At 42.6% G+C, this 26,990-nt stretch overlaps 1 protein-coding gene across 1 annotated transcript in view; it reads left to right on the forward strand.

Moving 5' to 3' along the window:
* dop1a (DOP1 leucine zipper like protein A) overlaps positions 1–26,955 on the forward strand; it is a 46,389-nt gene extending 19,434 nt beyond the window's left edge. The window contains 28 exon segments of the mRNA XM_071206050.1: positions 504–624; positions 1,017–1,136; positions 1,313–1,430; positions 2,711–2,740; positions 3,894–4,157; positions 7,696–8,215; positions 9,109–9,392; positions 9,476–9,628; positions 12,315–12,415; positions 12,517–12,782; positions 14,044–16,156; positions 16,791–16,902; positions 17,045–17,227; positions 19,592–19,717; positions 19,811–19,945; positions 20,219–20,274; positions 20,407–20,511; positions 21,080–21,146; positions 21,368–21,512; positions 22,236–22,315; positions 22,892–23,001; positions 23,635–23,784; positions 24,748–24,809; positions 25,502–25,526; positions 25,528–25,652; positions 26,335–26,471; positions 26,598–26,653; positions 26,745–26,955. Coding sequence (XP_071062151.1) covers positions 504–624; positions 1,017–1,136; positions 1,313–1,430; positions 2,711–2,740; positions 3,894–4,157; positions 7,696–8,215; positions 9,109–9,392; positions 9,476–9,628; positions 12,315–12,415; positions 12,517–12,782; positions 14,044–16,156; positions 16,791–16,902; positions 17,045–17,227; positions 19,592–19,717; positions 19,811–19,945; positions 20,219–20,274; positions 20,407–20,511; positions 21,080–21,146; positions 21,368–21,512; positions 22,236–22,315; positions 22,892–23,001; positions 23,635–23,784; positions 24,748–24,809; positions 25,502–25,526; positions 25,528–25,652; positions 26,335–26,471; positions 26,598–26,653; positions 26,745–26,955 — 5,975 coding nt within the window.
* Positions 26,956–26,990: the final 35 nt, after the last annotated feature.

Consider the following 26,990-nt stretch of genomic DNA (forward strand, 5'->3'; position numbering starts at 1 on the left):
AGCATATCTCTCTGTCCCAGCAACATGAGTACCAAGCAAGAGAGTTGTTTCCACAGCAGGGGATATTGTAAACGCCCAAACATCCCAGCTTCTACCTGGAAATGTGGACATGCTCATATTCCTAAAAGATAACCTTGATGATGCTGAGTGAGTGAGTTAGAGTTGAGTTACTTGAAAAACTAAAGTGAAACTTGATTTATTCTATTGCAGGGTCTGATTATTATATTGTTGACACTTTAAAATACTACTATCCTACTAAAATGCTCAGATTTATTATTTAATAAAGAAAAAAAAATGCAAGTAAAAAAAGAAGACTATTCACATTTTTTTTCTTAATTTTTCAATATCGCGATAAATATCGTACCGTGGACTTTTTATCGCAATATTATCGTACCGTGAGTTTTTGGTATCGTTACATCCCTAGTATATAATGATGCATGTACCACAAGCAGCCTCACATAAGGTTATGTAACCATTCTGTACATCATCTCTCATGTCTCCAGGTCCAGCAATCCTAGAGGATGTTCTGATCGAGGTGTTTCGGACTCTGCACACACAGTGCCGGACAGAGCTGGACCTCCAGAGCCAGAGTTCATTCAGTAAAGACCAAACACACCTCAGCAGGTCTGTGTCTCTTACGCAAAAGTTAAATGGACCCCATGCTAAAAGTTAGGCTGTAGAATCATCTGAGAATAACATGGGTAGAATTGGATTTGGTAAAGCAATTAACATTTCATAATTACAATTACATTAGAACATTGTAACACAAAGAAAATAGTCTAGTAAAAATAAATGGATGTTACAGAAAAAAATAAATAAATGACATAACAAATAATGAGTTACAACACAATTACACAGGTACCATCTTCACATGTTTAATAAAATAGTTTATTTCCGATCTGTCATATGACAGTGGACCCTTATATCCTAAAACTGCAGGTACAGGAGTGTACAGATGTTGTAAATGAAAGCATGCTAATTGCGCAACATTGATGCTCATTCATCCTGTTTCTTAGTAAACTACGGGAGAACAAGAAGACGGCAGAAGTGATCAAAACAGCCAATCTCCTGTTCAACTCCTTTGAGCCGTACTACATGTGGGACTACATCGCTCGATGGTTTGAGGAGGGCTGCAGGTTTGTTTGTGTCAAGTTCTTACTTTATACACACAACTACTATTGGATAAAGTGTGCCAAGATGCCTTTCCCACTGCCACCACACCCACACCAGAACTCAAAGTCAAGTTGTCTGAAGTGAACTGCTAACTGCCTACTGTAACTCCAAATAATGTCTCTTGTGGTAACTGTTGCAGGAGGACATTGAACAGCAGCACACATGCACCACGGCATGCTGGGAGCTTTTATCCTGCAGAGCTCTCATTGGTGGAGTTCTGTCAGCTGGTCGATTTCCTGTTGGACATTGTTTCCTTGGTGAGACTCTTCTTTCTATCCTTCTTTATTCCTTTCTTTCTATCTTTCTTCCTTACGCAGCGTCCACACGGCGGCGTGCGTTGAAGCTTGCCGGCGGGCGTGTCTGAAGCTCGACCAACAACCAATCACATGAATCTCCCGCCCGGGGATTGGCGAGAGCTTGTACTGGCATATGATTTGATTGGCTGACGCTTCCGTCGAAGCTTCAAAAGTTGAACATTGCTCAACTTTTGAAGCGAGCAACGCGTAGCGACGGAACCACAATGCAGTTCGGCAAAGCGTGACGTCACCCCATTCAAAGTGAATGGGCAGAAGCGTTGAAGCTTCAACGCACGCCGCCGTGTGGACGGGCCGTTAGTCTACTTCTCTCTTTCTTTTTCTCTCGATCTATCCTTCTTTATACCTTCCTTTCTTTCCATCTTTCTTTTGTTATCCCTTCCTTTCTTTCCTTCTGTCTTCCTTCACTTCTGTCTATTCCTCTCTTTGTCTTTTGTTGTCTTTCTCTCCTTCCGTCTTCTTTTTATCTCTATTGTCCATGTTCTCTTACCTTACCCTTTCTTGCATTACTCCACTATGACTTTCTTTTAGTATTAAACGGTTATCCCTATTTCTTACTCCTTCTCTTTACCTTCCGACATTCATGCTGTTGCTGTTTCAGCTCATTTCTCCTCATATTGTTTGCATTATTCGCTCTTTCTCCCTTGTTTTTGATCTTTTCCTTTTGTAGAATACATTTTTGTATTCCTCATTTTGTTGTATCTCTCGCATTCTTTCTCTTCCCCCGTCTCCTCCTGCCCCTGCTCGGGCTTCACATTCACACACCTCCTTTGTAAAATCCATTATGTTCCCTATTCACTCTTATCATAACCATCTGCAATTATGCCTCCATGTTGTCAGATGTATTGAGTCCCGTCATGGGATGTTAACACCCCCCGCATAGGGGGGTGTGTGTGTGTGTGTCCTTCCTCCTCTCTTCTATGTTTCTGTGTTTATGTGTGAAATCTCTACACATGTACAAAGATACCTGTGTTCCCTGCCAACATATTGTTTGCATCCTCATAGAAATAAGCTCGTCTCTAAAGTATTTCCAATCTGAATAGGTTGGAAATCGACCACTCTTTTATTATTACCCTGTTTAAATGCTCGATGCGTGTGTTTTTGACAGAGCGAGAGAAAAAGAGAGTTCTGTGAGTTTGTGAGTGAAGGGAAATGTGTGTGTTGTGTGGCCTGTGCTCTGCTTGCTCCTGTCTGTTCAAACTATCTGCTCTTTCTCCTTGAAGCCTACTAGAAGCATGAGGGTAATCTGCCAGGTAAAGTACTGCTCTTTCCTGCTTTTTCACCTCACCCTGCTTCACTGAGGCTACGATAACATTTCTGCAACATCCTGCCGACATCCCTCTCAGGCCTTCTCTGACCCGGCACCGGCTTCGAGCGATCATTTCACAACGTCATGCTTTAATGTTTTAAAATGATCCAGAGGAAGAAGTGGGATTCTAACGGTCATTACATCTGGGGACAAAACCCCCCCGGCTGTTTGGTGTGGATTTTGTGAAAATGAAATCTCCGCCCAGTGTGTGTGTACTTTATGTTCAAGCATGCATGCCGTTATATGCTATTGCAATGCTCACATATTTGTAAGAAATATGACTGTTCTAATTTACTTCATGGTGTAATGCTCATTTTATAATGTGGTTGTTATTGTTTTGCTCTTTTCTTCATAACAATGTCATTTGCTTGTTGAGTCAAAATGTTTCAACATTTACAAAAAGAAAAAACTAACTTATGAAAGAAAGATCACCACGCTCTAAGGGTAAAAGTAGGGACTGACCATTGAGGCCAATATAATGTAAGTAAGTCCAATATCTCCAATGATAAAGGCATAATTAAATACTTTAAATACTTTTCAGATGGCCAATGTCTAAAATGGGTTTAACGTGTTATTACAAGGTAACATGGGTGTAATATAGGTCACATAACAGTCTTAAATGGGCGTAATAGGGGTGTATTCATGTGTACAATAAGGGTAACAACTGTGTAATGTGGGTTAAATGTAGAAAACAGTAATCAGTTAACGTTCAAAAAATATTTATATATGATTATCCATTTTAAGGTTTAAAAATAGAAAAGAAGATGAGAGATGCCTTTTGGATAAATATCGTATAACAGCCGCTATGTTGCACCTTAACTACCTTAGGCTTTTTAGATATTTATACTTTGAGACTCAAACCGAGAGTAACAGATAGTATTTTGTTCTCATATTTCAGTATCTTAAGATTTAACTACTGACCTGTTAATTGTTGTTCATATTTCCTCTGAAAACCAAAGGTAAAACCGATGTTTGAAACTTTGTTAAATGAAAGTGATAATACCATGATATCAGGTTCACCACCTTCCAGATTGCAGTGATGGCTCCTCCCGTCACCTCAAAGTCTCACTTGGCTCGTGTTTTTCCAACGTCTCCAGGAGACCTACATCGAGATCCAGACGGAGCACCTTCCTCAGCTGCTGCTGCGCATGGTGGCGGCGCTGACCTGTCACCTGCAGGCTCTCGGCCTCGGGGAGCTCACCCACTGCCTTCGCCTCTGCTCAAAGATCCTCAGCAAGGTGCAGCCCCCCCTGGTGTCCCCCCTGGCCCTGCCATCGGGCCCCCAGGCACAGGGCCGCTCCAACTCCAACGGCAATCGCTCTGACTCAAAGGAGAAGAGCAGGGACAAGGAGGACAAACGGGTGAGGAAACTGTATAAAGTAACATGGGATTCAAATGGACATCTTTAGTTATTTCATTAACACACATTTATTATTAGTATTTATTTTGTTTATTTAGGTCCATGTCAGGACATGTCCTGATTTGTTAAAGACATGTTTATGGTCAAAAGGCAATGCTCTTATTACCAGAGATGAAGGAAGAACTCAAAACTTTTACTTAAAAGTACAAAAGTATTTCCATCAAAATATACTTAAAGTAAAAGTAATATATATAATATTACTGAATTATATCCATTAATGTGTATATCATTTCATATTTCTAAATTAGTAAAGGTGGAGCTAACTTGAATTACATCTATACGGCCAGGTATTTCAATCCAAAATAATACATCATAAGTCATTGGGTGATTTATACTTCTTATATTAACATGAAGCTGCAAAGTAACTAATAAATGAAACTATTGCATTAAGTAGAGTAAAAACTACAACTTTTGCCTACAAACTTCAGTAGGAGTAAAAGTATAGAGTAACATAAAAAGTAAATAACCGAGTAAAGTACAAGTAGCTCAGAATTGAACTTAAGTGCAGTACTTGTGTATATATATACTTAGTTACTTTCCAACTCTACTATATTCATTCTAACATGACTATGCTTGTGAAATGAAGCCATTTGAAAGAGTGCTGTGGAGGTAGAAATGGTTACATTTCACATTTGTTCTGCTACTTTTAACACAATAGGCTCAGCAATGCGTTTACTTGAGTTAGAAATGTATTGTTCCAACCATCAAAACAAAGGTGATGCCAGGGCAATGCCAATCTCTGAGTTTGAAAAACCCAGCTGGCAGGGTCTCTGATCTTTATAAATATTTTGTTGGAGGCATAGGCTCTTTTGCTGCCCCAGTCAGAGCAAGTCCAAGTTTGACCCACTTAACCCACTTCCCTTTACAAGTTACTGCCCAAAGATCCCTCAGTCTAGGCTCTGATGGTGTCCCTGAGCAGGGCCCATGCCTGCCATCCTCCTGCCCTGTGCTGCGGCTGGCTGGGTGGTCCCATGCCTGGCCCTGCCGCCCCACACTCCCTCGACAGAAGGCATTTGAAGACTTGTTCAGAGCAAATGCTTCGCTTGGCCGTCCTGTTGCTCCTGGTCCCTGTCCGGCAGCCTGGTTGTTTGAGAGCTCAGTGATGCATTATCAAAAGTTCAGTCAAACAGTCCCATGCCCGGAGAGGGAGAGAGGGGATAGATTGAGGTAGGCCCGGGAGAGGCAGAAGAGAGGACAAGTAGAAAGACAGAAGATGGTTCCCCAACAGCTGAGCCTTCTCTCTCTGTGGAAGAAGAGTAGACTAGCCTGCCGTGCCTCCTGGGTCAGCCCTATCCATCAGAGTGGAAACATTACACATACATCCACTGAATGCCTCATAGTAACCAACCCCAACCCCCGCTACCCTCAGGGACATATAGAGAACATGCTGTCTAATGTGCCATCTGAGTCCAGGCTTCAGGATGAGCATGCTGCCTCAATCAGGAAGCCCTCAGGCTCCCAAAGGCTGACTGTTGCAACAACTGTAAGAGCGTCCGTCTCTGTGTCTGCAGCATGATGCCTGGCGACACACGTCCCTCAGGTCAACCCCAACAGCTGTGTGTAGTACAGCCTCAATGTATAATGACCAGCGTACAGATCACTCAACAGCACAGTGAGGAGGTTAGACCTCCACTATTCAAACTCCTAATTATTTAGTGAACCATAAACTCAATATATTGCACATTTTCACTGAATAAATTACGGATATGAGGTATGAATTAAGTCTTCTACTAAGGCAGGGGTGCCCAATACGTCGATCGCAAAGGTAGTGGGGGTAGATCGCATGGCATTGAAAAAAAAAAAAATGAAAAAAAGTTATCCTATCATCCATCCTTACAATGGCATTTGCCACTTGATTGACGTACAGGTAAGCCAGTCTGAGATCTCATCTTTTCTAACACGCGGTCAACCACGCAGCTGCAAATCACCGGCGAGCTGATTAGCTAGTTGGCCTTCCAATTTATACAATTCTACTCAGTGCTTGAATTGGAATAAAAAAGGTGCCAGTACTCTAAATCAGCAACTGTTTCAAGTGAATTTATTTATACAGCCCAAAGTCATAGTATATCCTATGATGCTGGTGGGTTTGTCTCTTTACTGTATATTTTAGAAAGGCTCACTGTACTTAAACAAAATGACTCGGGGTGCATCTGAGATTAGAGGGGGTGCAGGGGTAAAGTGCTATTTTTACAAGTGGGGAGTGGATCTAACACAAGAAGTAATATTGAAGTTAAAAGCATCAATCTGGTGCACTTTGAGAGCAAAATGAAGAGATCTATGGATTCATCTCTCAACATCCATATGAAACAGAACTGTAAACAGATTTACTATTTCTTTATGGATATTTTACCAATCACTCCCCTTTTAAACTCTATTCTTGTTTTACTCTCATATCGTATTTCATTTTTAGTGAGTTACTCAGATGAGTACCAGGAGACAGCGTTTGGTACTCTGGTTCAATTGTGGTGAAGGCATCTGAGTTAGATGTATTTGAACCGAAATGTCTACATGCGTAGCAGAAGATGGCATCTTTTTTACATGAATATTCCAGCCAGTCTCTGTTTTTAAACCATGAGCTGCAAAATGAGCGCCTTGCCCCACTGTGCAGGCGGGTTGGGAACTTGTTTGAATATACCTGGGCAGGCTCTGTTTTGCCGAGGTCCTCTGGCACTTGCGGGCCGCCGAGGGGTGGCGGTGTTTGGGGCGACGAAGACTGCTGCTCCGGGGGCGAGGTGGACAAAGCGGCGGCGGCACCTCATGACGCATCTACTCAGTAAGAAGTAACGGTACCAGATGGGTAAAAATCAGAAGTCCTGGTACTGCGTACCGGTGAGTACCGGCCCAATTCAAGCACTGATTCTACTAAAGAAAGGGTATACAATTGACGTAATGACCAACAATGTACTGAGTTGTATTGTGCCATACGGGTGGTTTATGCAGTTATGCAAGGTACACCAACATAAGGTAGGCTATACTCAGTATAGGCTATATATAAATACATATATTATATGTTTAGCATTTTTAATGTAGGTAGATCATTTTGACGTGGTCATTTTAAAAGTAGCTCCCAAGCTGAAAAAGTGTGGGCACCCCTGTACTAAGGTATCTCTTAATTATGTTTCTAGATTATGCAGTGAAACTTGTGGTTTTGACAGAATTATATACCCAACTAATTTGATATTCAATACATTGTAATGTATTGAATGATTAGCTGGGTGCATAAATCCTTTTAATTCAATATTGCCTTAAAGCATTCCTCCAAATGGTCAAGGATGCTATAGCCAGCGTGCTCACTTGAATGACTTGCAACAACACCTTTGATTTTCATCCTACGACAAGTCAAAACCCTTTCTCAAACTTCTATTCTGAGCGGTGTGAGCTCTTCCTGCTCTCCTGCTCGTGCACTGATCAATACACAGTCTTTCTCCATCACTCTTTGCTGAACGTCCTTCATCATGTATTCTCCTCTACCCCTGTAGGCTCTCCCTGCTACTCTGGAGCAACACGGCACCGGGGAGGTGTTTGAGGAGGGGGAGCATGCTCCCAGCAGTCGCTCCTCAGAGAGTGGCTTCACAGACTTCGTGCAGTATCAGGGAGACACCCCCGAAGACCCAGAAGGAACCCCTCAGCCCCAACCAGCACTCAGAACGGGCCGTCGCTCCTCAGGCCCGTCTCAAACCAAACCTCTGGACAAACCAGTGATGCAGTGCTGCCTGGAGCACTTCCAGCAGTTCCTATCCCGCCTCATCACCTTGTACATCACCCCTGGTCAGGGGGACCGGGCTGAGGGAAGCGTGGTTGTGCAGTCGGGGCCTGTGGTTTCAAATGTATCCCAGCACAGTGATCATGTGGAGTCCTGCCCAGAATCAGTGTTGGTCCAGAGGGAGTGTGTCGCTGCCTTCACTGCTGCCTGCCAGCTCTTTCTAGAATGCTCCAGTTTCCCTGTCTACATCGCAGAGGGCAACCTCAAGTCTTCACCCACACAGGAAGAGCAGATTGGTAAGGGCAAAAAACACCCTCTTTGATCAAAATTAGAGTTGCCTTTATCATTGTTTAGGTTACTGTACACTGTTGGAGGAGCCTGTGACCTAAGATTTTCATCGTCATAACTACACTGTAGCTATGTACGTATGACTAATAAAAGCCTTGAACCTTGAACCTTATAAACTATTGCCATGGTTTTTTGCCATCTTCCTTACACAATGAAATTAGTGAGTAAAAGACAAATATGTTGGATTTTCTGGGTTTTGTTAACTGTAAAAATGGCTTTCTTTCTAATATATGTACCTTCTGTTTTGAAACTGTATTTGCTCGTTGTTTATCGATTCGAACGATTTGAACCATGGATGTACAAAGAGAACTGCATACAGCATTCGAGGCGGGGCACCGTTCATTCCTATGAAAGTTGCCCGGTGGCCCATGAAGGCAAAATGGCCTGACAAAAGCAAAAGTACCTGTATTTTGACCCATAGAGCATGCTCACTAGCGTTTTGCCTGAGTCCACCTCCAATTTCCCGCTCTTGGCTCAGTCAAATGAATGGGGAGGGAAAATAAATCTGGATTTGCTTTAAGCACATTTTACAACTTTTAGACCCAAATCATTTAAATAAGGGCTATAGAAGAGTTTGTAGTTGAGTAGTCTACTGTATGGGAAAAAGTATTCTTGGGCACAATGACTTCATGGACAGACACAAAGGTTTTAGTATCACCATTTGGCCACTACGAGAATATGCTTCAACGTCGGGTGCACTTCCTTGGGGCTTGATTTGAACAGTATAAGAGGCAGCCCTAAATCAAGCATACCCCGTTCTAAGTATTGGAGCTTTTAAACAGATTGTTATAGTTTGATTTATTGCATTTAAACCCTTGATGTCCCCTCTTTTTCCACACAGACAGTGAGCAGGTGCGTCCACCAGACTGGCTGCAGACCCTGATGGATGCCTGCTGCCTGGCCGGGGACTTCAGCCTGCAGGGCGTGGCCATCTCCCTGCTCATGGACCTCGTTGGGCTCACCCAGTCTGTAGCCATGGTGACTGCGGAGAGCGTGGCATCCGGTGGAAGCTCGGAGCCCGCCCAGCCCATGAGCCCCAGCCAGGGTCGAGTAGCCGTGGTCATCAGGCCTCCACTCACTCAGGGAATCTTAAAATACATCGCTGATAAAACAGTCTTCTTCAAGGTACGGTCCTCTGTCAATGTCACTATTGGTGGTCTTAATCTTCTTTGATGTTCTTGAACCTGTTTCATCTTTTTTTCCCTCAGAGTGTGGCTCTGATCCTATGGGCCCAGCTGAGTGAAGAAACACCTCAGCACCATCAACGCAGCGTGGAGCTCTTCTACCAGCTCCACAACCTGGTGCCTTCCTCCAGCATCTGTGAGGACGTCATCAGCCAACAGCTCATGCACAGAGACAAGGTTTGTTCAGAAAACACTTAACATCCCGGGAAACATAAAACAATGTCATTTCATTTTCATTTAATCGTTTATTTGAATAGGGACAATGCACATTAATGAAAACTTAAGACACATAATGCTTCAAGTGTAAATATGCCGGATTTTAGCTTTGAGCTCATTTCTATCCGTAGTCCCTGACATACAACTATAAGAACATGACATTTATAAACATAGCAAAAAATAAATAAATGACATGCAGGAAGAGCAAGGGCATACACAAGTATTTACCACATGGCAGTACAATATAGCAGCAACAACTTATAAAGTGCAAGAGGAGATACCCCTGTATTAAAGTGCATTTAGCGGTGATTGCACGTCTGGTTGTTTCTCAACCATTCTTTGAGTTGACCTTTAAAGCTATTGAGAGTGGGACAATCCCGTAACTCAGTTTGGAGGCTATTCCACAATGAGCTGGCTTTAATGGAGAGGACATTTTGACCGAAAGTGGTTCGTCTACGATGGACTTCACAGTCTCCTCTGGTTTCTGACCTAGTGCAGCTTCCAGTGTGTTTTCTGTGGATGAATAACTTGTACAGCTGTTCTATTGGTTTAAGGTTTGTGGCACAAGCAAATGACCAGTTTGTAAAACAGTATTCAATGTGGGATAGAATCATACTGTACAGTGGAGGTATGACTTTGCAGCATTGACAGTTAAGAAGGGTCTGATTTGTTTAACATTTTGCAAGTTGAATTTAATAGTATTTGATACTTTCTCGGTATGTTTCTTCAAGTTAGAGTCCAGTATGACTCCAAGATACTTGCAGTGGGAGACTAGTTATATTTCTGCTCCGTTTAAAAATACGTTGGATCCTTCGATTTTGACTGGTCGTTTACTGAACATCATGGATACTGGTTTTTTTTTACATTTAACTGTAAGAAAATGTTGTTCAGCCAGTGTTGAACCTTGTCCAAAGCTTTTGAGAGACAAGATGTCATTATTTCAGTGTTTTTCCCATGTACAAAAATGACCGCATCAAAGGCATACATTTGCACATCAACTCAGGACATACATACACTAGGCAAGTCATTAATGTACAGAGAAAACAGTAATGGTCCAAGAATGGAACCTTGTGGAACCCCAACAGGGTTGACAAGGTAGGGGGATTTGGCTCCGTGAACCAAAACACACTGTTTTCTGTTCGATAAGTAGGACTTGAGCCAATGTATAGAAAACATTTAAATAAGTCAGCTTTGTAAGGAGCACTTTGTGGTCAACGGTGTCAAATGCCTTCCTGAGATCAAGGAAGACAGCACCTACATATGGGCTCGTGTCCAACATACATTCAACCTTTTCCACAAAGACACAGTTAGCTGTCTCAGTGGAGTGGTGAGCACGGAAACCAAACTGCATTGGGTGGAGTGGAGCGAAACCTTTGTCTAAATGTTTGGTGATTAGTTTTGACACCCATTTCTGAGCTATCTTAGAGACAATTGTTCTATAATTGGACATCGTGGCCTTATCCCCAGATTTAAAGATCGGTGTCACCGTGGCCACCTTCCAGGATGATGGAACTTCCCTCGTGCTGATAGATTGATTTACTCAGGGCCGGCCCTGACCAATTTGCCGCCCTAGGCAAGATTTTAGCTGGCGCCCCCCCCCCCCCCCCCAAAATGCAGACACTCACTATGATTCGCGCGTGCACGGTTGTGGCATGACCACCAACACAGAAAGATATTGACACAAGATGTGTGCAACTGTATTTAGTTTCCTATCCATGTGAACATGATTTAAGTGGGGGGGGGGGGGACCTCACCTCCTCTAGGGGGGTCCGGGGGCATGCACCCCTGGGAAGACTTTTTTTTTTTAATATTGAAGTTGAAAGCATCAATCTGGTGCACTTTGAGAGCAACATTAGGAGATCTATGGATACATATCTCAACACCCATATGAAACAGAACTGTAAGCAGATTTTCTTTTTCTTTATGGATATGAATACTGTTTTCACCAATATCTTCAGAGGAGAGTGTCCCCCATCAATCATTTTCACTGCATCCATAAAACATTGTTGCAGATTTTTGGGGATGAAGCGAGAACCGAAGGCAGGGGTTTTAGGTGTGGCCATGAACCTTTTATTGTGAGTTTCCTGGTAAAAAAGAATAAGATTAACGTCAGAAAGACCAGTCAGTAAGTTGTAGCTTTTAACTATTCCGTCAGCTTTGTTTGTAAATAATAAGTCTATAATAAGTCTTGGAGGTTTTGGTTATTCTAGTCGGTTGATCCATTAGTTGTATTAAGTTGTGTTTATCCGTGATCCGTTTTAAGCTCTTTCTATTTTGTTTGTCATTCCAGTTGATATTAAAGTCTCCTAGAATAATTAACTCTTTGTTGGAGTCACAGGAATCCAGCATGAGTTTTACCTGGTCATAGAAATCCACCTTAGCGGTGGGTTGTCGATACAGGCAAATCATGGTGAGGGACCTTTCCTCAGAAAGTGTGATTTCCACACCAACACAATCAAACTCAATGTTAGCTGGGAGTGCAATCTCCCTACAGGTAAAGGTATTCCTCACATAAAGCAACACACCCCCTCCCTTTCCCTTCAGTCTGTCCTTCCTAAACACATTATATCCCGCCATAGATACAAGAGTGGATTCCGATATTCCCAATGTCTGTGAAATCCATGCTGAAGCACCTTTCTGCTTTCAGAGAATACGCCTGGAGTCCCATGTGAAGTTCTCCGTGCTGTGGCATCTGACACGAGACTTGAACATCACCAAATCCTCTCCTTTTAATCGCACATTTGACAGGTTTGTTGGCCACATAAAAAATGTGCGAAATGATTTGAAGTACTTTTCAATTTGTACAATTGTAATTTCACTGCCTTTTTCCTGTATGTTCCTTCCTTCAGATCTCTCTTCATCATGCTCGACAGTCTGAGTTTTTGGGATCCGTGCACTAGCGCTGTAGGTCGGGCTTGGCTGAATCAGGTGCTTCAGAGACATGACATAGCTCGGGTTTTAGAGCCCCTCCTCCTCGTCCTGCTCCACCCAAAGACCCACCGTGTATCCATCCAGAGGGTACAGTCCCAGCGCCACTGGGCCCAGGTCTTCCCTGAAGCACAGGAACAGGGCCCATCAGAACCCCTTTTCGCCAGGGACTCTGGCTTCTCAGACAGTAAGCATGGGCCAGAATAGCTGCATTTTCTATTTATGTTTACGAGCAGTAGTGTGGCACACACATCCACAGCTTGTCGACTAGAGTACAGTAGCCGAGTGTTTTAAGTCACGCCTTTACTTAATACAATTATTACACAAAGGATCTGTCGTCTGAAGCAAGGCAGCACATTTGTTATTGCTCCCACTTTCTCCACGCCAGCAGTGCACATTACAGCCCTTTTTCTTCTTCTTACCTTTAACAATAAAAGCCTGACACACAGCACATCAATGGTAACAGAAATAATTTAAAACCCTCTCTCTTTTCCTCCGTACCCAAATCTCTAAAAACGGGGTACAACGGAGCTGATCCAGATTTGCGTCCGATATGACGTAATATCAGGAGCGGCACTATCAGAAAGTTGCTATCAGAAACAGTGCCCGACTGTTTAGGACGTAATATGGTCGGTGTTCACATTAACACTCAGAGCTAACCTGTACTGGAGAGCATGTGTGTGAAGAAGCAGGAAGTAAAAAGGAACTCACCTTGTGGTATAACCGGCAAGAGAGAAAGCCTTTGAGCTCCAGACTGTTTCAGAGAGAATCCTTGATAATCCATGATGTGGCGTTTCATCACGGCAGCATTTAGTTTAGACGGTAGCTGCCGGGTCCCCCATGAGCTCAGCCCCCTCCTTTTTTATTTCTTATACATTTTTTTTTTTAAAGCTTTATACCCAAAATCAGTACTTTTGAAAAAGGAAGTGAGATAGAGGGATATGAGGCATGGCTAGAATGGGTGATCTGTTTGGTATTTTGAGCAAAACACTTCATAGACATGTTTTTTATATATTTTTATATATCTGAGACATATGCTATTGCCTACAAATGGCATGATAGGTGCCCTTTAAATGAACTTGCAGTATTAGGCTGCAGTGTGAAGGTGGAAACTGGTGAGTTAACATGTAAAGAGCTCATCTTACTTTAAACATTCCTGTTTGGATTTTAAACTGCCTTGCACTGACTTTCTAAATATTCTCAGTTTTGTAATATTTCATTTAAATAAATAAAAACTTTAGGATTCATGTTTATTTATCTATTATTCCACTATTGTTCATGACTATTTAGGTTTTGCTGTAGTATCGTTTCAGTATTGGTATTTAGGCTTGTATCTTATTAAAGTCCTCATTTTGGAATCAGAACAACCCTAAACTGCTAACTGATCTTGAAACGCACCTGCTTTCACATGTCCAGCTTATGCAAATGTTGTCCTCTTTTTTCCTCAGACTTTGCTCAGATCCAAGGGGACAGGTTGGCCCCAGATGATTTCCGAGGCCTTGTGATGGGGGACATGGAGCCGTTCTGCCTGACTGTTAACCCCCTGAGTGACAGCCTGTCCTTACTGAGCCTGAGCAGCGAGAACCTGCATCTAGCTGGTGAATATCAGCCTGCCGACCAGCAGGGGGAGCTCCAGAGCTCTGAGTCCAGTGCTTCTCATTCATCCGCTGGGGAAAATGGCAGCTTTGAGGAACCAGAAGATGTCAGCAGCACAAACAAACAGCCTTTGGACGACATGTCTGAAGAGTCTATAGAGGAGGCTGTGTCCTTTGTTATTAAAGAACTAATAGACAGGGTTTTGAGTTTAATAGACGAGGGGTCTTTTGAACTCTCATCTCAACCTGAAAACTGGCCTCAGACAGACACTGACAGCACTTCCTCAGAAAACTCCATTGGTCCCTGCCTTGACTCAGCCCCCCCCCCAGGCTCCAACCACCAGACTCTGCCTGAGATGCTGGCTGGAGGCACGCTGGAGTTCCTCTCTGTTTCACAAGTGGATGTATCTGTGGAGGAGGAGGAGCACAGAGAGGGCATCACACGTCACAGTTCATCACCTTCCATTGTCACGTTGCCAGATAGCTCAAATCCCCCCACCCCAGAACACCGCCTGCAGGTCGACGAGCTTCAAGCCCGCAAACGTAGCCACAGCAGCAACCAGCTCAGCCTGAAAGGGAAGATCCTGGAGAGGCTGTCGGACAAATCTCCAGGGGCCAAGCCCAAGATGAAGAAGGCCAAGAGGAAAGAGGAGGAGAGGCAGAGGAAGCTGGCTAGTCAAGCTGAGAAACTGCGGCCGCCGAGTATCTTCTTCGGGGACAGCCTGGATCTGGAGAACTGGTACAGCTGCGGGGAAGGGGAGGTGTCGGAGATCGAGAGTGACACCGGCTCGCCCAGCGGGGGCTCCGTAGGGACCGTTGGGGGGGTCAGTGTCACAGGACGCAGATCATCCTCAGTCCCACCTCGTTTCAACATCCATCCTCTTTATCAGCATGTCCTGCTCTACCTCCAGCCGTACGACTCCTCCCGAGCGCTCCACGCCCTGTCAGCGGTCGCAGCCATGCTGAGGGCCGCTCCCTCAGGGTTCGTGAGCGCCATCTCCACCACCAGCATCAACAACACCTACACTCCGCAGCTGTCTCTGCTCCAAAACCTCCTCGCCCGTCACAGGGTCTCCGTCATGGGCAAGGACTTCTACTGCCCCATCCCCCAGGACTCACACTCCCACTCGTTCCGCAGTGCAATGTACCTGGAGATCATCATCTCACTCTGCCTCTACTTCCTCAGAAGCTACTACTCCGCCCACCTGACGGCAGGCCCCGAGGACTTGGCAGGAAACCGGGCCATGCAGCTGACCAGCGTCGAGGTTCTTACACTCCTTTTCAGCGAGCTCTCCAAAGTCACGGGCGGCTCGGCTAAGGGCTTCGCTAGTTTTATCAGCGACGTCCTCTCCAAGTGCAAAGTTCAGAAAGTGGTTCTCCACTGCCTGCTCTCCTCCATATTCAGCGCTCAGAAGTGGCACGATCAGCGGGTGGCGGGGGTGAACGTGGCCACAGTGGAGGAGGGTCTGTCAGAGGACAGCGTCATCAACCTATCGGAGGACCAGATCGACAGCTGCAGCGCCGTCCAGTCCCAGCTGCTCCGACTGCTGCAGAGCCTCGTGGTGCTCGAGCACAGGGTGCTGGTGCCGGCCGAGGAAGGAGGAGAACCTGTGCCTGGGGGAGGGACTGGAGTCGGGGGAGCTGGGGGAGGTAATGGTGCTGGGTTTGAGATCCTGGGAGGGGAAGTGGAGCACCTCAACCCTCAGCAGCCGATGACGTCACTGCAATACCTCCACGGACAGCCTATCACAGCGCAGGGAATGTTCCTGTGCGCAGTGATCAGGGCGCTGCATCAGCACCACGCGTGTAAGATGCACCCCCAGTGGATCGGACTCATCACAGCCACCCTGCCGTACATGGGGAGGGTGCTGAGGAGGGTGGTGGCCTCCGTCACTCTGCAGCTGTGCAGGAACCTGGACAATCTCCTGCAGCAGTACCGCTATGAGACCGGGATCACTGACGTCAGGTATGAACAACTTCATGGTTAGTACCGATCAGATATGCTATTATCAAAAGCCATTCTACGTTTATGGTATATGAATTCAATTCAATATGCTTTAGTGTAGCAAAGACACTACAAAGCCCTGGATATATCCAAAGCATCAAGCACTAATGACATTTTAAAGAAACAGAAAAAGTTACAATTCATACAAATCAGAAGACGTGCGATGCAAAACAATATCTTAGCAAGGAGCTTTATTATTTCTTGTAAATAATATTTTGTTACATTTTTCATATAAATGTTGAAAACTATTGGCCTATAAATCAAATGACATGACAAATACAAATAATTTGTTTTTAATCAGTCACTCCTTTATGAAATTACAATTCATAAATAATAATGAAATGTTTATTCTTAGTTCAGTAAACCAAAAGTATAAATGTGTGCAGAGCAGTGTGTATATAGTAGATGGTAGATGGTGTGTTTTCTACTTCATGTATTTCTCCCCTTTCTGCCACAAGATGTCCCTCTTGGCCACAGGATGCAATACAGATGCTCTTTTACATCATCAACTCTTCTGATAGTGTTGATACCTGTGTTTAGAACTTCATAAGAAAATATGTATTGATGACCCTGTATATTTTCCTTTATGTTATAGACCCCAGTGGATGGCTCTCTGCATCCCTCCTGACCTGATCCTCACAGTGCTGGAGGGGGTGACAGCCATCATCCATTACTGCCTGCTGGATCCCACTTCCCAGTACCACCAGGTGAGGGCGCCGCGCACCTACATGCTGTTAATAATGCTTTTTCAATTCTCAGTGAATGTTTTCAACTCTCTGCACATACAACTCTAATTGCAGGCCTAAACATTAGTTAACATTCTGTCGTGTTGCATTTTCTGCCTCTCAGCTACAAGTGAGCGTGGACCAGAAGCACCTGGCTGAGGCTCGCTCAGGCATCCTGTCCATCCTCCACACCATCATGTCTTCTGTCACCCTGCTGTGGAGCATCCTCCACCAGGCTGACAACTCCGACAAGCCAGCTGCCGCCTCTGCCGCCTCCACGTCCAACATCAACCTGGGCTCCACTAAGGTACAACAGGCAACCCTTACTCAGAATTAAAACTCTAACGATTTAAAATAAGGTCATACCATATGACAACAAACAAATGAAATGTGAGGAAGGGCCAGAGACAATCTGTCTAAATGTACCTCAAAGAGATGAAATGGCAGATATACTGTATGGGTCATTCCAGAATTGGTTGACAAATGATCCTTATATATTTCACTATTTAGCTATTTAAATGTTGTCTTGCCCAGGTAGAATAAATGCAACTGCAGCTAACATATTTCTTTACATAAGCTGAAATGTTTCCTGCAGCACTGCAGATAAAAAAAAACGTATCTATAGTGTGCACTGCAGTGTACCCAGCCAAGTGAGAAACTGCTCGGCCTTAGATTTTCTACAGAAACGAGATTCTAACTCCATACATATATTAATGCTTGGACTACTAGTCCCAACAGTAAGAATGTCATCTCATTACAGGCACTGAAGGACCTTTCAGTAATTACAGCTCTGTTTTCATGCAAGTAGTTATTAGCCTGTCCAGATGATATTAGTTTTTTCCAGTGGTGGGTTGGAAAATCATTTACACTGAGATAATACGGAGGTTTTTATCCTGTACCAAACATAATGTGTAATCATTACATGCCCTGTGTCCCCGCATGAAGGAATAATAGGCTGCTTACTTAAAATTACTTTTTCAACTACGACCTTTCTTAGTTTGAGCATTTCATATTTGGCAGAATACACATATAAAATAGCGATTAACTTTTCTTTTTTTTTGTTATACTTTGTTTTTATAGAAAATAATTGCACTGAATTCCAAACGTACATACTGTCATTTAACTTTGACATTCAAAAATACAATTTAAATTTGCATCCACATGTTGAGGCGCAAGGGCAACTCAAAAATCAAATGATGAAAAAAAAAACTGTCTGTCCAAAAGAGCGCTTGTCGGGAGGTTGAATCTCAATGGTTTCCTGGATTATCTTGACCAATGTGTTTGTCTTCTTCTCTATATAATGTCCATCCTTTCCACTGGTCTTTCATCTTTAGTAGACTTAGTCTCACCCGATGTGTCAGTTTTTCCATTATGTAGATTTCCTCTACTATCTCCATCCATTGTCCTTGGGTAGGGATATCCACTTGCCCCCATTTCCTTGTGATGGCTTTCTTGCTGGCTATCAACGACACTTTAACTAAGCATCTATCTCTTGGTTGTATATCATTTTCCGTAAAATGACCCAAATAAAGAATCATAAAACTCTTGGGGAAATCATATCCGATTATCTTTTGTACTACGTTATGAACCATTCCCTAAAACGTTGTTATTTTTGTGACATTCCCTCCAGCATGGTAACTTTACATTTGAGTATCTGTTTTTAACCTTGGGTGTTATAAAAAAAACGGATCAGATTTTTCCAAGAGAACTCCCTCCATATCTGCGAACTGGTGGATGATTGGTGTATTCTCCACATGTTTTGCCATTCATTATTTTCAATTTTCGTGTTGAATTATGATTCCCATTTTTCTTTTATATACGTGGTTGAATATTTGTTCATTGTTAGTGTTTGATATAGTACAGATATAGCCCTAATTCTTTTTCCTCCATACGAATTGATTATAGTCTGAATCACTTCATTCACGTCCTTGGAGGGTCCCTGATGTGTCTTCTATAATAATCCCTTAGTTGTAGATATCTAGAGAAGTCATGTTTCCCTAAATCGTATTTCTCTTTCATATCCTGAAAACTCTCTAGTTCCCCTTTCTTCTCCAAAGTGCACCATGCTGTGATTCCCTTGGTCACCCACCGTTTGAAACATTCGTCTTGTCTTGCTGGTACAAAGTTACTGTCAAATGCTGCCCATTTCAGTATATTTATGTCTTCTTGTATTTTGTGAATTTTTACTATTTCAAACCATAACTCCAGTGTGAATAATGTAATTGAATCCATATGATTTTTAATTATTTTGTATGTGTCCTTATCTCCTATAATACTCTGAATAGGGTATTCTCCAAATGCTCTTTCCATTTCTTTCCACTTAGCTGTATAATCTAAACTATGTATCTCAAGTGGGCAGCATAGAAGTGTTCTTTCAGATTCGTGAGGCCCATACCCCCTTTTATAAATAGCGATTAACTTTGAGGCAGAAAGTATTGTTTGACAATTTTTGTTGTGTCAGTTAACAGGATAAATGTGGAATGTACCGTAGACTCATATTTAAAAATAAAGTGTCTAATACTTAGAGGAAATACTACTGTGTTTGATTCCTGCGTTGTGTTCTGTTGTTTACAAGAAAAGACTAGGGTGAGACTGGATTGTATCTGAAGTAGTTTGCATAGCAATTTATGAGCTGTTTCTGTCTAGCCTAACTTATTTGTTTGTTCTACAGAACCTGCGGCAGCAGATCCTGGAGCTGCTGGGTCCCATCTCCATGAACCACGGTGCTCACTTCATGGCAGCAATTGCCTACGTTTGGAATGAGAGGAGACAGGTCAAAACTCCCGTCAGAAATAAGGTGGGTGATCTGAGAAACACTGAAATAAGAAGTACACCCACCCTTTAGGTTGCATCGTAGTAATAATCATTATATCCACACGCGTGTCCCCAGGTGATCCCTGTAGCCAGTGAGGAGCAGCTGCTGCTGGTGGAGCTGGTCCGCTCAGTGAGCGCCATGCGCACTGAGACCGTGATGCAGACGGTCAAAGAGGTCCTGAAGCAGCCGCCCGCCATCGCAAAGGACAAGGTAGGTGTTGCTGTTGCCATTAGTTTGAATGGTTTCATTTCTATCTCATTTGCCATTTAAGACAGTGTTTTGACTGCATAACATTAACATTTATTTAATTTAATGTAGTCCTTGATTAAATATATATATTATTTTCACGCTTTTCTGCAATAAATGCATTTCTTCCATTTAAAAACAACAAAAACTTTGATTTTATCTCTTTTAGTTTGAACTTGTCCATAATGTCGATAGTGATTCATTACAATACCTTTTGTTCCTTACGGTTCCCTACAGAAGCACCTCTCCTTGGAGGTGTGCATGCTGCAGTTCTTCTATGCCTATGTCCAGAGGTGAGTCAACAGCAGTATAATACCTTTACTTTATATATTTGACTATTCATTGTAATGGATGTCACTTTTGACACCTTCTAACCTCTAGAACATGGTTACATGGCATTCATGATTGTTTCCTGTGTGTTCTAGGATCCCGGTGTCCAGTCTAGTTGACAGCTGGCCCTCCCTGCTGGCGCTGCTGAAGGACTCGGTGCCTCTGGGCCTGCCTGCCCCGGGACAGTTTCTTATTCTCGGGTCAGTTTCACTATTTTCTCACATCATCATCATCATCATCATCATCATCATCATCATCATCATCATCATCATCATCAATGTATCAGCTCTGTAGATGTTAGTGGCTGCTCACAGTTCAATTGCGACACCTTCCACTTTCACATCATATTATTAAAGATAAGACAATACTGGTAATTTTGGAAAATAAACGTCACTAACAAATATCACTATGAAACTTTCCAGCAAAGTCCTTTTTAATAAGACCTTTTTTTTTTTTTTTTTTTTATAGTTTTCTGAAATGTTAGGTTAAAATATGCAAACGATGAATTGTCTTATTGTGGTACACACACTTGCACACATTTCTGGAACAGTCTGAACAATAATTAATAAAATATAACGTATATGTAATGTTTAAGTATGCATTCTAAGAATGATCCAATTACTTAGTAACCTATTTTGAAAGAAGACATGGCATTGATGCAAAAACAATCCAACATCTTAAAAATGAAAAATATGTATTTGTTTTTGTACCTGTAATGTCACGCTTTAACTTATTCAACATAACTCCCTTTCTCTTTGTTTTCCCTAGAGTTCTAAATGAGTTCATTTTGAAGAATCCCAACCTGGAGAGCAAGAAGGACCAACGGGAGCTGCAGGTAACTACTCCAGCCACCTCCATTACTTTGTAACCCTTCATTGTTTTACATTACATTTTGTAATAGGACAATACTTATTTCCTTTCCTTAATGCTCCTTGAGCTTTTGGTGTTTGTTTCGATCCCCTTAATGAAAGGTTTGACCTTTATCTCATGCTGTATAGTCATTCAGAATCACACAGTGAAATGGTACACATGTAACTGAATATAACTTGTATCCAGGATGTGACCCATAAGGTGGTGGAGGCCATCGGGACCATTGCAGGCTCCTCTCTGGAGCAGACCACCTGGCTGAGGAGGAACCTGGAGGTGAAGGCCTCTCCTCAGATCGTCGTGGATGGAACCAACCTTGAAGCTGATGTAGAAGGTGAGCTGCTGCCACTGACTGCACTGGATGGAGCAAGGGCTGCTGAGGAACACCATATGTTTATCATTGGAAATAATATATAATAGGTATTCCCACTCAACTTCCTCAACAAAATGTGTAACACTACTTCTGATGTCAACGCCAGAAGAGGTTTAAGGGATAGTTTGAAGTGAAGTTATATGAGGTACGTATCTATAGTCTTCTAGTATCTATCCTCATTGTATTAAAACCACTGAAATGTACCTCATTTAGCCTTGGTCATGTGGAGAAGCCCATGAGAATCTAGTTTAAATGCATTCCACACTTAACTATGTGTAAAGAAATACATTTTGCTGTCCGAATCCACAAGAGAATCCACTGTCCGGTTGCCAGTGAGTCTCTGTCCTGACATACGGTTTGTGCATCCAAGACTTGATCCACATCAGTTCATTTTAAATGTACAGTAAGTCATGCAGGCAGCCATTAAACTGAGCTTTTTTCTAATGGTGTTTGCGGCAATCTGTATTTTGGCAAGGGTGAACAAATGTCTGTGTTCATACCAGAGATGTTTTATTGTGAGGGATTCATGTTATCCAGCTAAACTCTGACACTACATGTGAGAGGTTCAAAAGGGATCACTTTTGCGCTACAAAAAGCTTGTGAATGTATATTTGGCTGTGTGCTTCAGCCTGGCAGTAGTAATGTGTGTGGCTGCTGCTAACGTTTGGTATGTGTGTTTTGTAGATTTAATGCTCACAGTGATGGAGGCCTCCAGCTTCACTCCATCAGTGTACAGCGTTCACGCCCTGACGCTGCTGGCCGAGGTAAAACACTCATGTGATTCAGCAAAACCTGCATTACTCATGCCATCAGTCAGTGCCCCCCCCCCCCCCCCCCCCCCAGTTATATATTGTTCATCTTGATTATGTCTCGAGCTGCTCCCACTCACATTTAACGGCCATGTTTAGGCTTGTTGCTCAAACCACAGACTTGCATCACACTCACCTTCCGACAGAGATCCTAAGAGCTGAATTACAAACACCTCCCCACCCCCACTTCGATTCCTATCAGTGGAACAATGAATCGATCCACTGGACTGAGCGTGGTGCTGTGAATCAGCGGCTTGGCGTCTTCAGCTCAGTGTAGAGCTAATGATGCCTGTGCTTCACTCTGCTAGCAGCTTATACTGTAGATGAATGGGTTTATTCCAAGCCATATATCACTCAAACGCTGCATTGCATTGCTGGTGAAGTAATATACATACTTTTCCAGACAAGGAATCAAAGATAATCTATATTTCGAGATGCATGCCCACTTTCTGTAACGACCCCACTTAATGTTGCCATGCCTACGCCAGCATGCCAGCATAATGACTGACCTGAATAAATGGGGATTTCCAGGTGCTGGCTCATCTGTTGGACATGGTGTTCTACAGCGACGAGAAGGAGAGGGTGATCCCACTGCTGGTTAATATCATGCACTACGTCGTGCCCTACCTCCGCAACCACAGGTAGGGAGGACATTGTTGCTACTGGGAATTCTTCTGAATTTCTGACAAAAAGTTCACATCTTAAAATACATTTCTGAAATATTATTCACATTATCTTTGGGTGACTTTTTGTTTTCAAAAGGATATGTATAAGACAAGGAATTTTCATTTTTACAGGCGCAATTATGCTTTTTGGGTGTTTTCCTTTTCCGATAATGTGTTATAGTATTTGTGCATGTAAATGGGCTGCAAAGGCTAACATCCAAAATGTAATGCCAGAGGGAGTTTCTCCTCCACACAGTTCCTGGTTTCAGACGGAGGGTGAAAAGAGGTGCTGCAGCACAGGCAGTATGAGACAAAGAAAGAGCTTTTTGAACATTAAAGCATGGAGACATGTCCTAGTAGAGGCAACAAATGCAAATATGAACCTGAAAATGAGCATAGCATGTCCTGTTTAATTCAGTAGATTACCGTTTGTAGGCAGGGGCTTCTCTGCAGCTCTAGAATACTTTATTCTGATATTTTCCTCTTACCAAATATTTTTTAATAATTGTGCAGCCCTTCTATTCACATTTAAAGTATCAAGCATGAAGGTGCAACACTTGAAAGGTCAACGTCATATGAAAGCTTACCATTTCCTGTTCCTGCTGGCAGTGCTCACAACGCCCCCAGCTACCGGGCCTGCATCCAACTGCTGAGCAGCCTGAGCGGGTACCAGTACACCCGGCGCGCCTGGAAGAAGGAGGCCTTCGACCTCTTCATGGACCACACCTTCTTCCAGATGGACTCCTCCTGCGTCAGCCAGTGAGTAGGAGAGCAGAAAGTGACAGTCACAGATGGTGCTAACATGTAGCTTAAATGGTGACAATGACGGCAAGAGAAGTTTTAGAGATATCTTCTTAAAGGAGTCTTGCACCCAAAAATAAAAAGTCAAGAGATTGTCTCTGTTATCGTTTAATTGTGTTAGGGAAACCTTATGCACAGTATTTGCATCTCTTTCTTGGTCATCTAAAAAATAAATCAGTGTCAGTGTTTTTTTGTGTGTTATTTTTAAATGTTATTTTTATTCTCAGGAAAATCCTATGAACCACTGTACACAGTTTTGCTAAATAACATAAGAAAAAATACATAAGAAAAAGATTAGGACAAATAAATAAAAACATTTGCAAATAAATTAATGAAATATAATATTTTTTAAAAGCACAAAGATACTAACTAATTGCATTCATAAGGAATAACAAAGAAGATGATATCTAACCACATGTCTATCTATCTTCTATAGAGGGACGTATCAGAGTGCTTTATAACAGAACAAGTCATTTTGTATATTTTTTACTATTTTACTTGACTAATGGTTTAATTTAATTTCACCACATGGATAACTTAATAAAAAAGAATTTTTCACCGTCAAATACAACCAAAAAGTGTAATCAAACAAACGCTTGAATATTGACCAAATATTGTTAAAAATGTATAATTTCTTATGTGTAGGCTGGATAGATGTCGCAGTGTTTTATAAAGGGTAAAGGCATGCCCTTTTTTATTTTTTAAAATACCCTTTAGCTATATATAATAGATTAATTTAATTTGGCCGCATTGATAACGTACATGAAAATATAATCTCACCAATTTCCACCGAATATTTTCCACTGAATATTCCATCAACATAACTTTCGAACGGTGCACTTTGTTGCCAGATGTTTGTTTATAAGCTTCATGTTTTCTCATATTAATCTCACATCAACATCAATTCTCCTATTTGTTCAGCTGGAGAGCCATCATTGACCACCTGATGACTCATGACAAGACCACATTCAGAGACCTCATGAGTAAGCGTGATCATTCTTAAGTAGTTAGATTTATTTCCACTGAGTGTTTACAGACCATTCAGCAGCTTGTCTTTTTCTTCCTGACGTTTGCAGGGCACCGAGTGTTTTGCCCATTTCATGCAGAATTAATTGTCTCCATCAAACCCGCAGTTACATTTCCACTCCTATTACTGTAGCCCATTCAGCTGCACAAATATGCCAATGTGTCAAAGTAAAACAAGTCAAGTCAGTTTTATTTAGATATATGATATCACACATTTGCATAATGGGGATTTACAATCTGAACACCCCCTATCTAGGGCTGCCCGATTATGGCAAAAATCATAATCTCGATTATTTGGGTCAATAATTGTAATTGCGATTATTAAATGCTATTATTTATTGACTTTGAAAACATCCATTTATTGTAGAAAAAAAAATGTGAACACTATGTTTTTAACAGTTGATTACCCTGAACTTTAAGTATAATTCAACTGAAAACCAAAACAAAAAAAATAAAAACATAATCGTTTTATTTTGATTACGTTGTTTTCGAAATCGTTGCAAGCCATAATCGTAATCGCGATTTAAAATACGATGAATTGAGCAGCCCTATCCTTAGGATCTTGTTTAAGATTAAAAAAGATGCCAAGTAAAACACTGACAGATGAGTCCTAGTAGGATGAATAATGAGTGTGTGTGTTTCCCTTCAGCCCGCGTGGCTGTGGCCCAGAGCAGCTCTGAGTCTGTTCACCAACAGAGACGCTGAGCTGGAGCAGAGAGCCATGCTGCTCAAACGCCTGGCCTTCACCATCTACAGCAGTGAAGTGGACCAGTACCAGAAATACCTGCCAGACATACAAGGTAACACCAACACACATAAACAGATACTGTATGTACAGTAACAGCGGTAATCGGTAGTATAGTTAAGATTCTTCTGTTGTATGAGGTAACTATCCACAGTCAGTGGAAAACCTACAGTACACGATGTTCTGTAGACATGAGCAGCAGCTAAACTTATTTTAGTGTTCACATATTTAGAATAGTTTCAATGCTTTCCCTTGCAGTTAGACAGCCCTTTCTCACAGGAAACAATTACCCATTATTTCTTTAAAACCACCAGACTTCTTTGATAAAAGAGTCATTTCAACAAACAACCCTTTGCGTAGTAAAATGACTGTTTTGATGACGACGTAAAGCCGTAGGTTTAACACTGACTAAGAAAAGGTACCACTCACCACTTCAAACGTTCCTTTTAATAAACGTTGTTACAGGAGACTTTTGCTATGTTTCAACTTGAGGTGTATATCCCATAACTGTGTCCTTTGTGAGTCAGCGGATGATGCTAACTCAGAGAAACGAGGACTCTTAGAAAACAATTTGCATTGATGCAAAACGTGCAAGCCTCCTACAGCTTTTCGAATGTTTCATGAATGATATCAAACGCTTGTTTCTCTGAAATGGACATTAGGATGTCTGCATTGGGATGTATGAATGTATTATTTAACCACATGTGTAATGAGCAGAGGCTTTGGTGTGTGTTCAGAGCGTCTGGTGGAGAGCCTGCGTCTGCCTCAGGTGCCCATCCTCCATGCTCAGGTGTTCCTGTTCTTCAGAGTGCTGCTGCTGCGCATGTCCCCTCAACACCTCACCTCACTGTGGCCCACCATGATCACTGAACTGGTGAGAAACGCAGACTCACTCTTCCCTCTTGAGCTTACTTACTGTATCTTATTTCTGTCCTCTAGACTCACACTCACAATCCATTACACACACTCAGTCACACATTCTACACCTGTCTCCCTGCAGGTTCAAGTGTTTCTTCTGATGGAGCAGGAGCTAACAGCAGATGAAGACATATCAAGGTACATACGTGATCCAAACTAGAAATAAACATCATAAAGTACTTCTTCCCGTGTTCCGTTTGATAACTTACCCTCTCCTGTCCACTTCTAGGACGTCAGGGCCTTCTGTGGCCGGGCTGGAGACGACCTATTCTGGTGGAAACGGCTTCTCCACCTCCTACAACAGCCAGCGCTGGCTCAACCTCTACCTGTCTGCCTGCAAGCTCCTGGACCTGGCTCTGGCCCTGCCTCCTGAGAGCCTGCCTCAGTTCCAGATGTCAGTACCAACAAGCCTTGCTCATAATATTCAAGCTATCCGTTGAAGAGATTCTGGGTTAAAAGTGTGTCCGTCAGTATA

The sequence above is a fragment of the Pseudochaenichthys georgianus genome, chromosome 16, assembly GCF_902827115.2.
Source record: "Pseudochaenichthys georgianus chromosome 16, fPseGeo1.2, whole genome shotgun sequence".
Taxonomy (NCBI): domain Eukaryota; kingdom Metazoa; phylum Chordata; class Actinopteri; order Perciformes; family Channichthyidae; genus Pseudochaenichthys; species Pseudochaenichthys georgianus.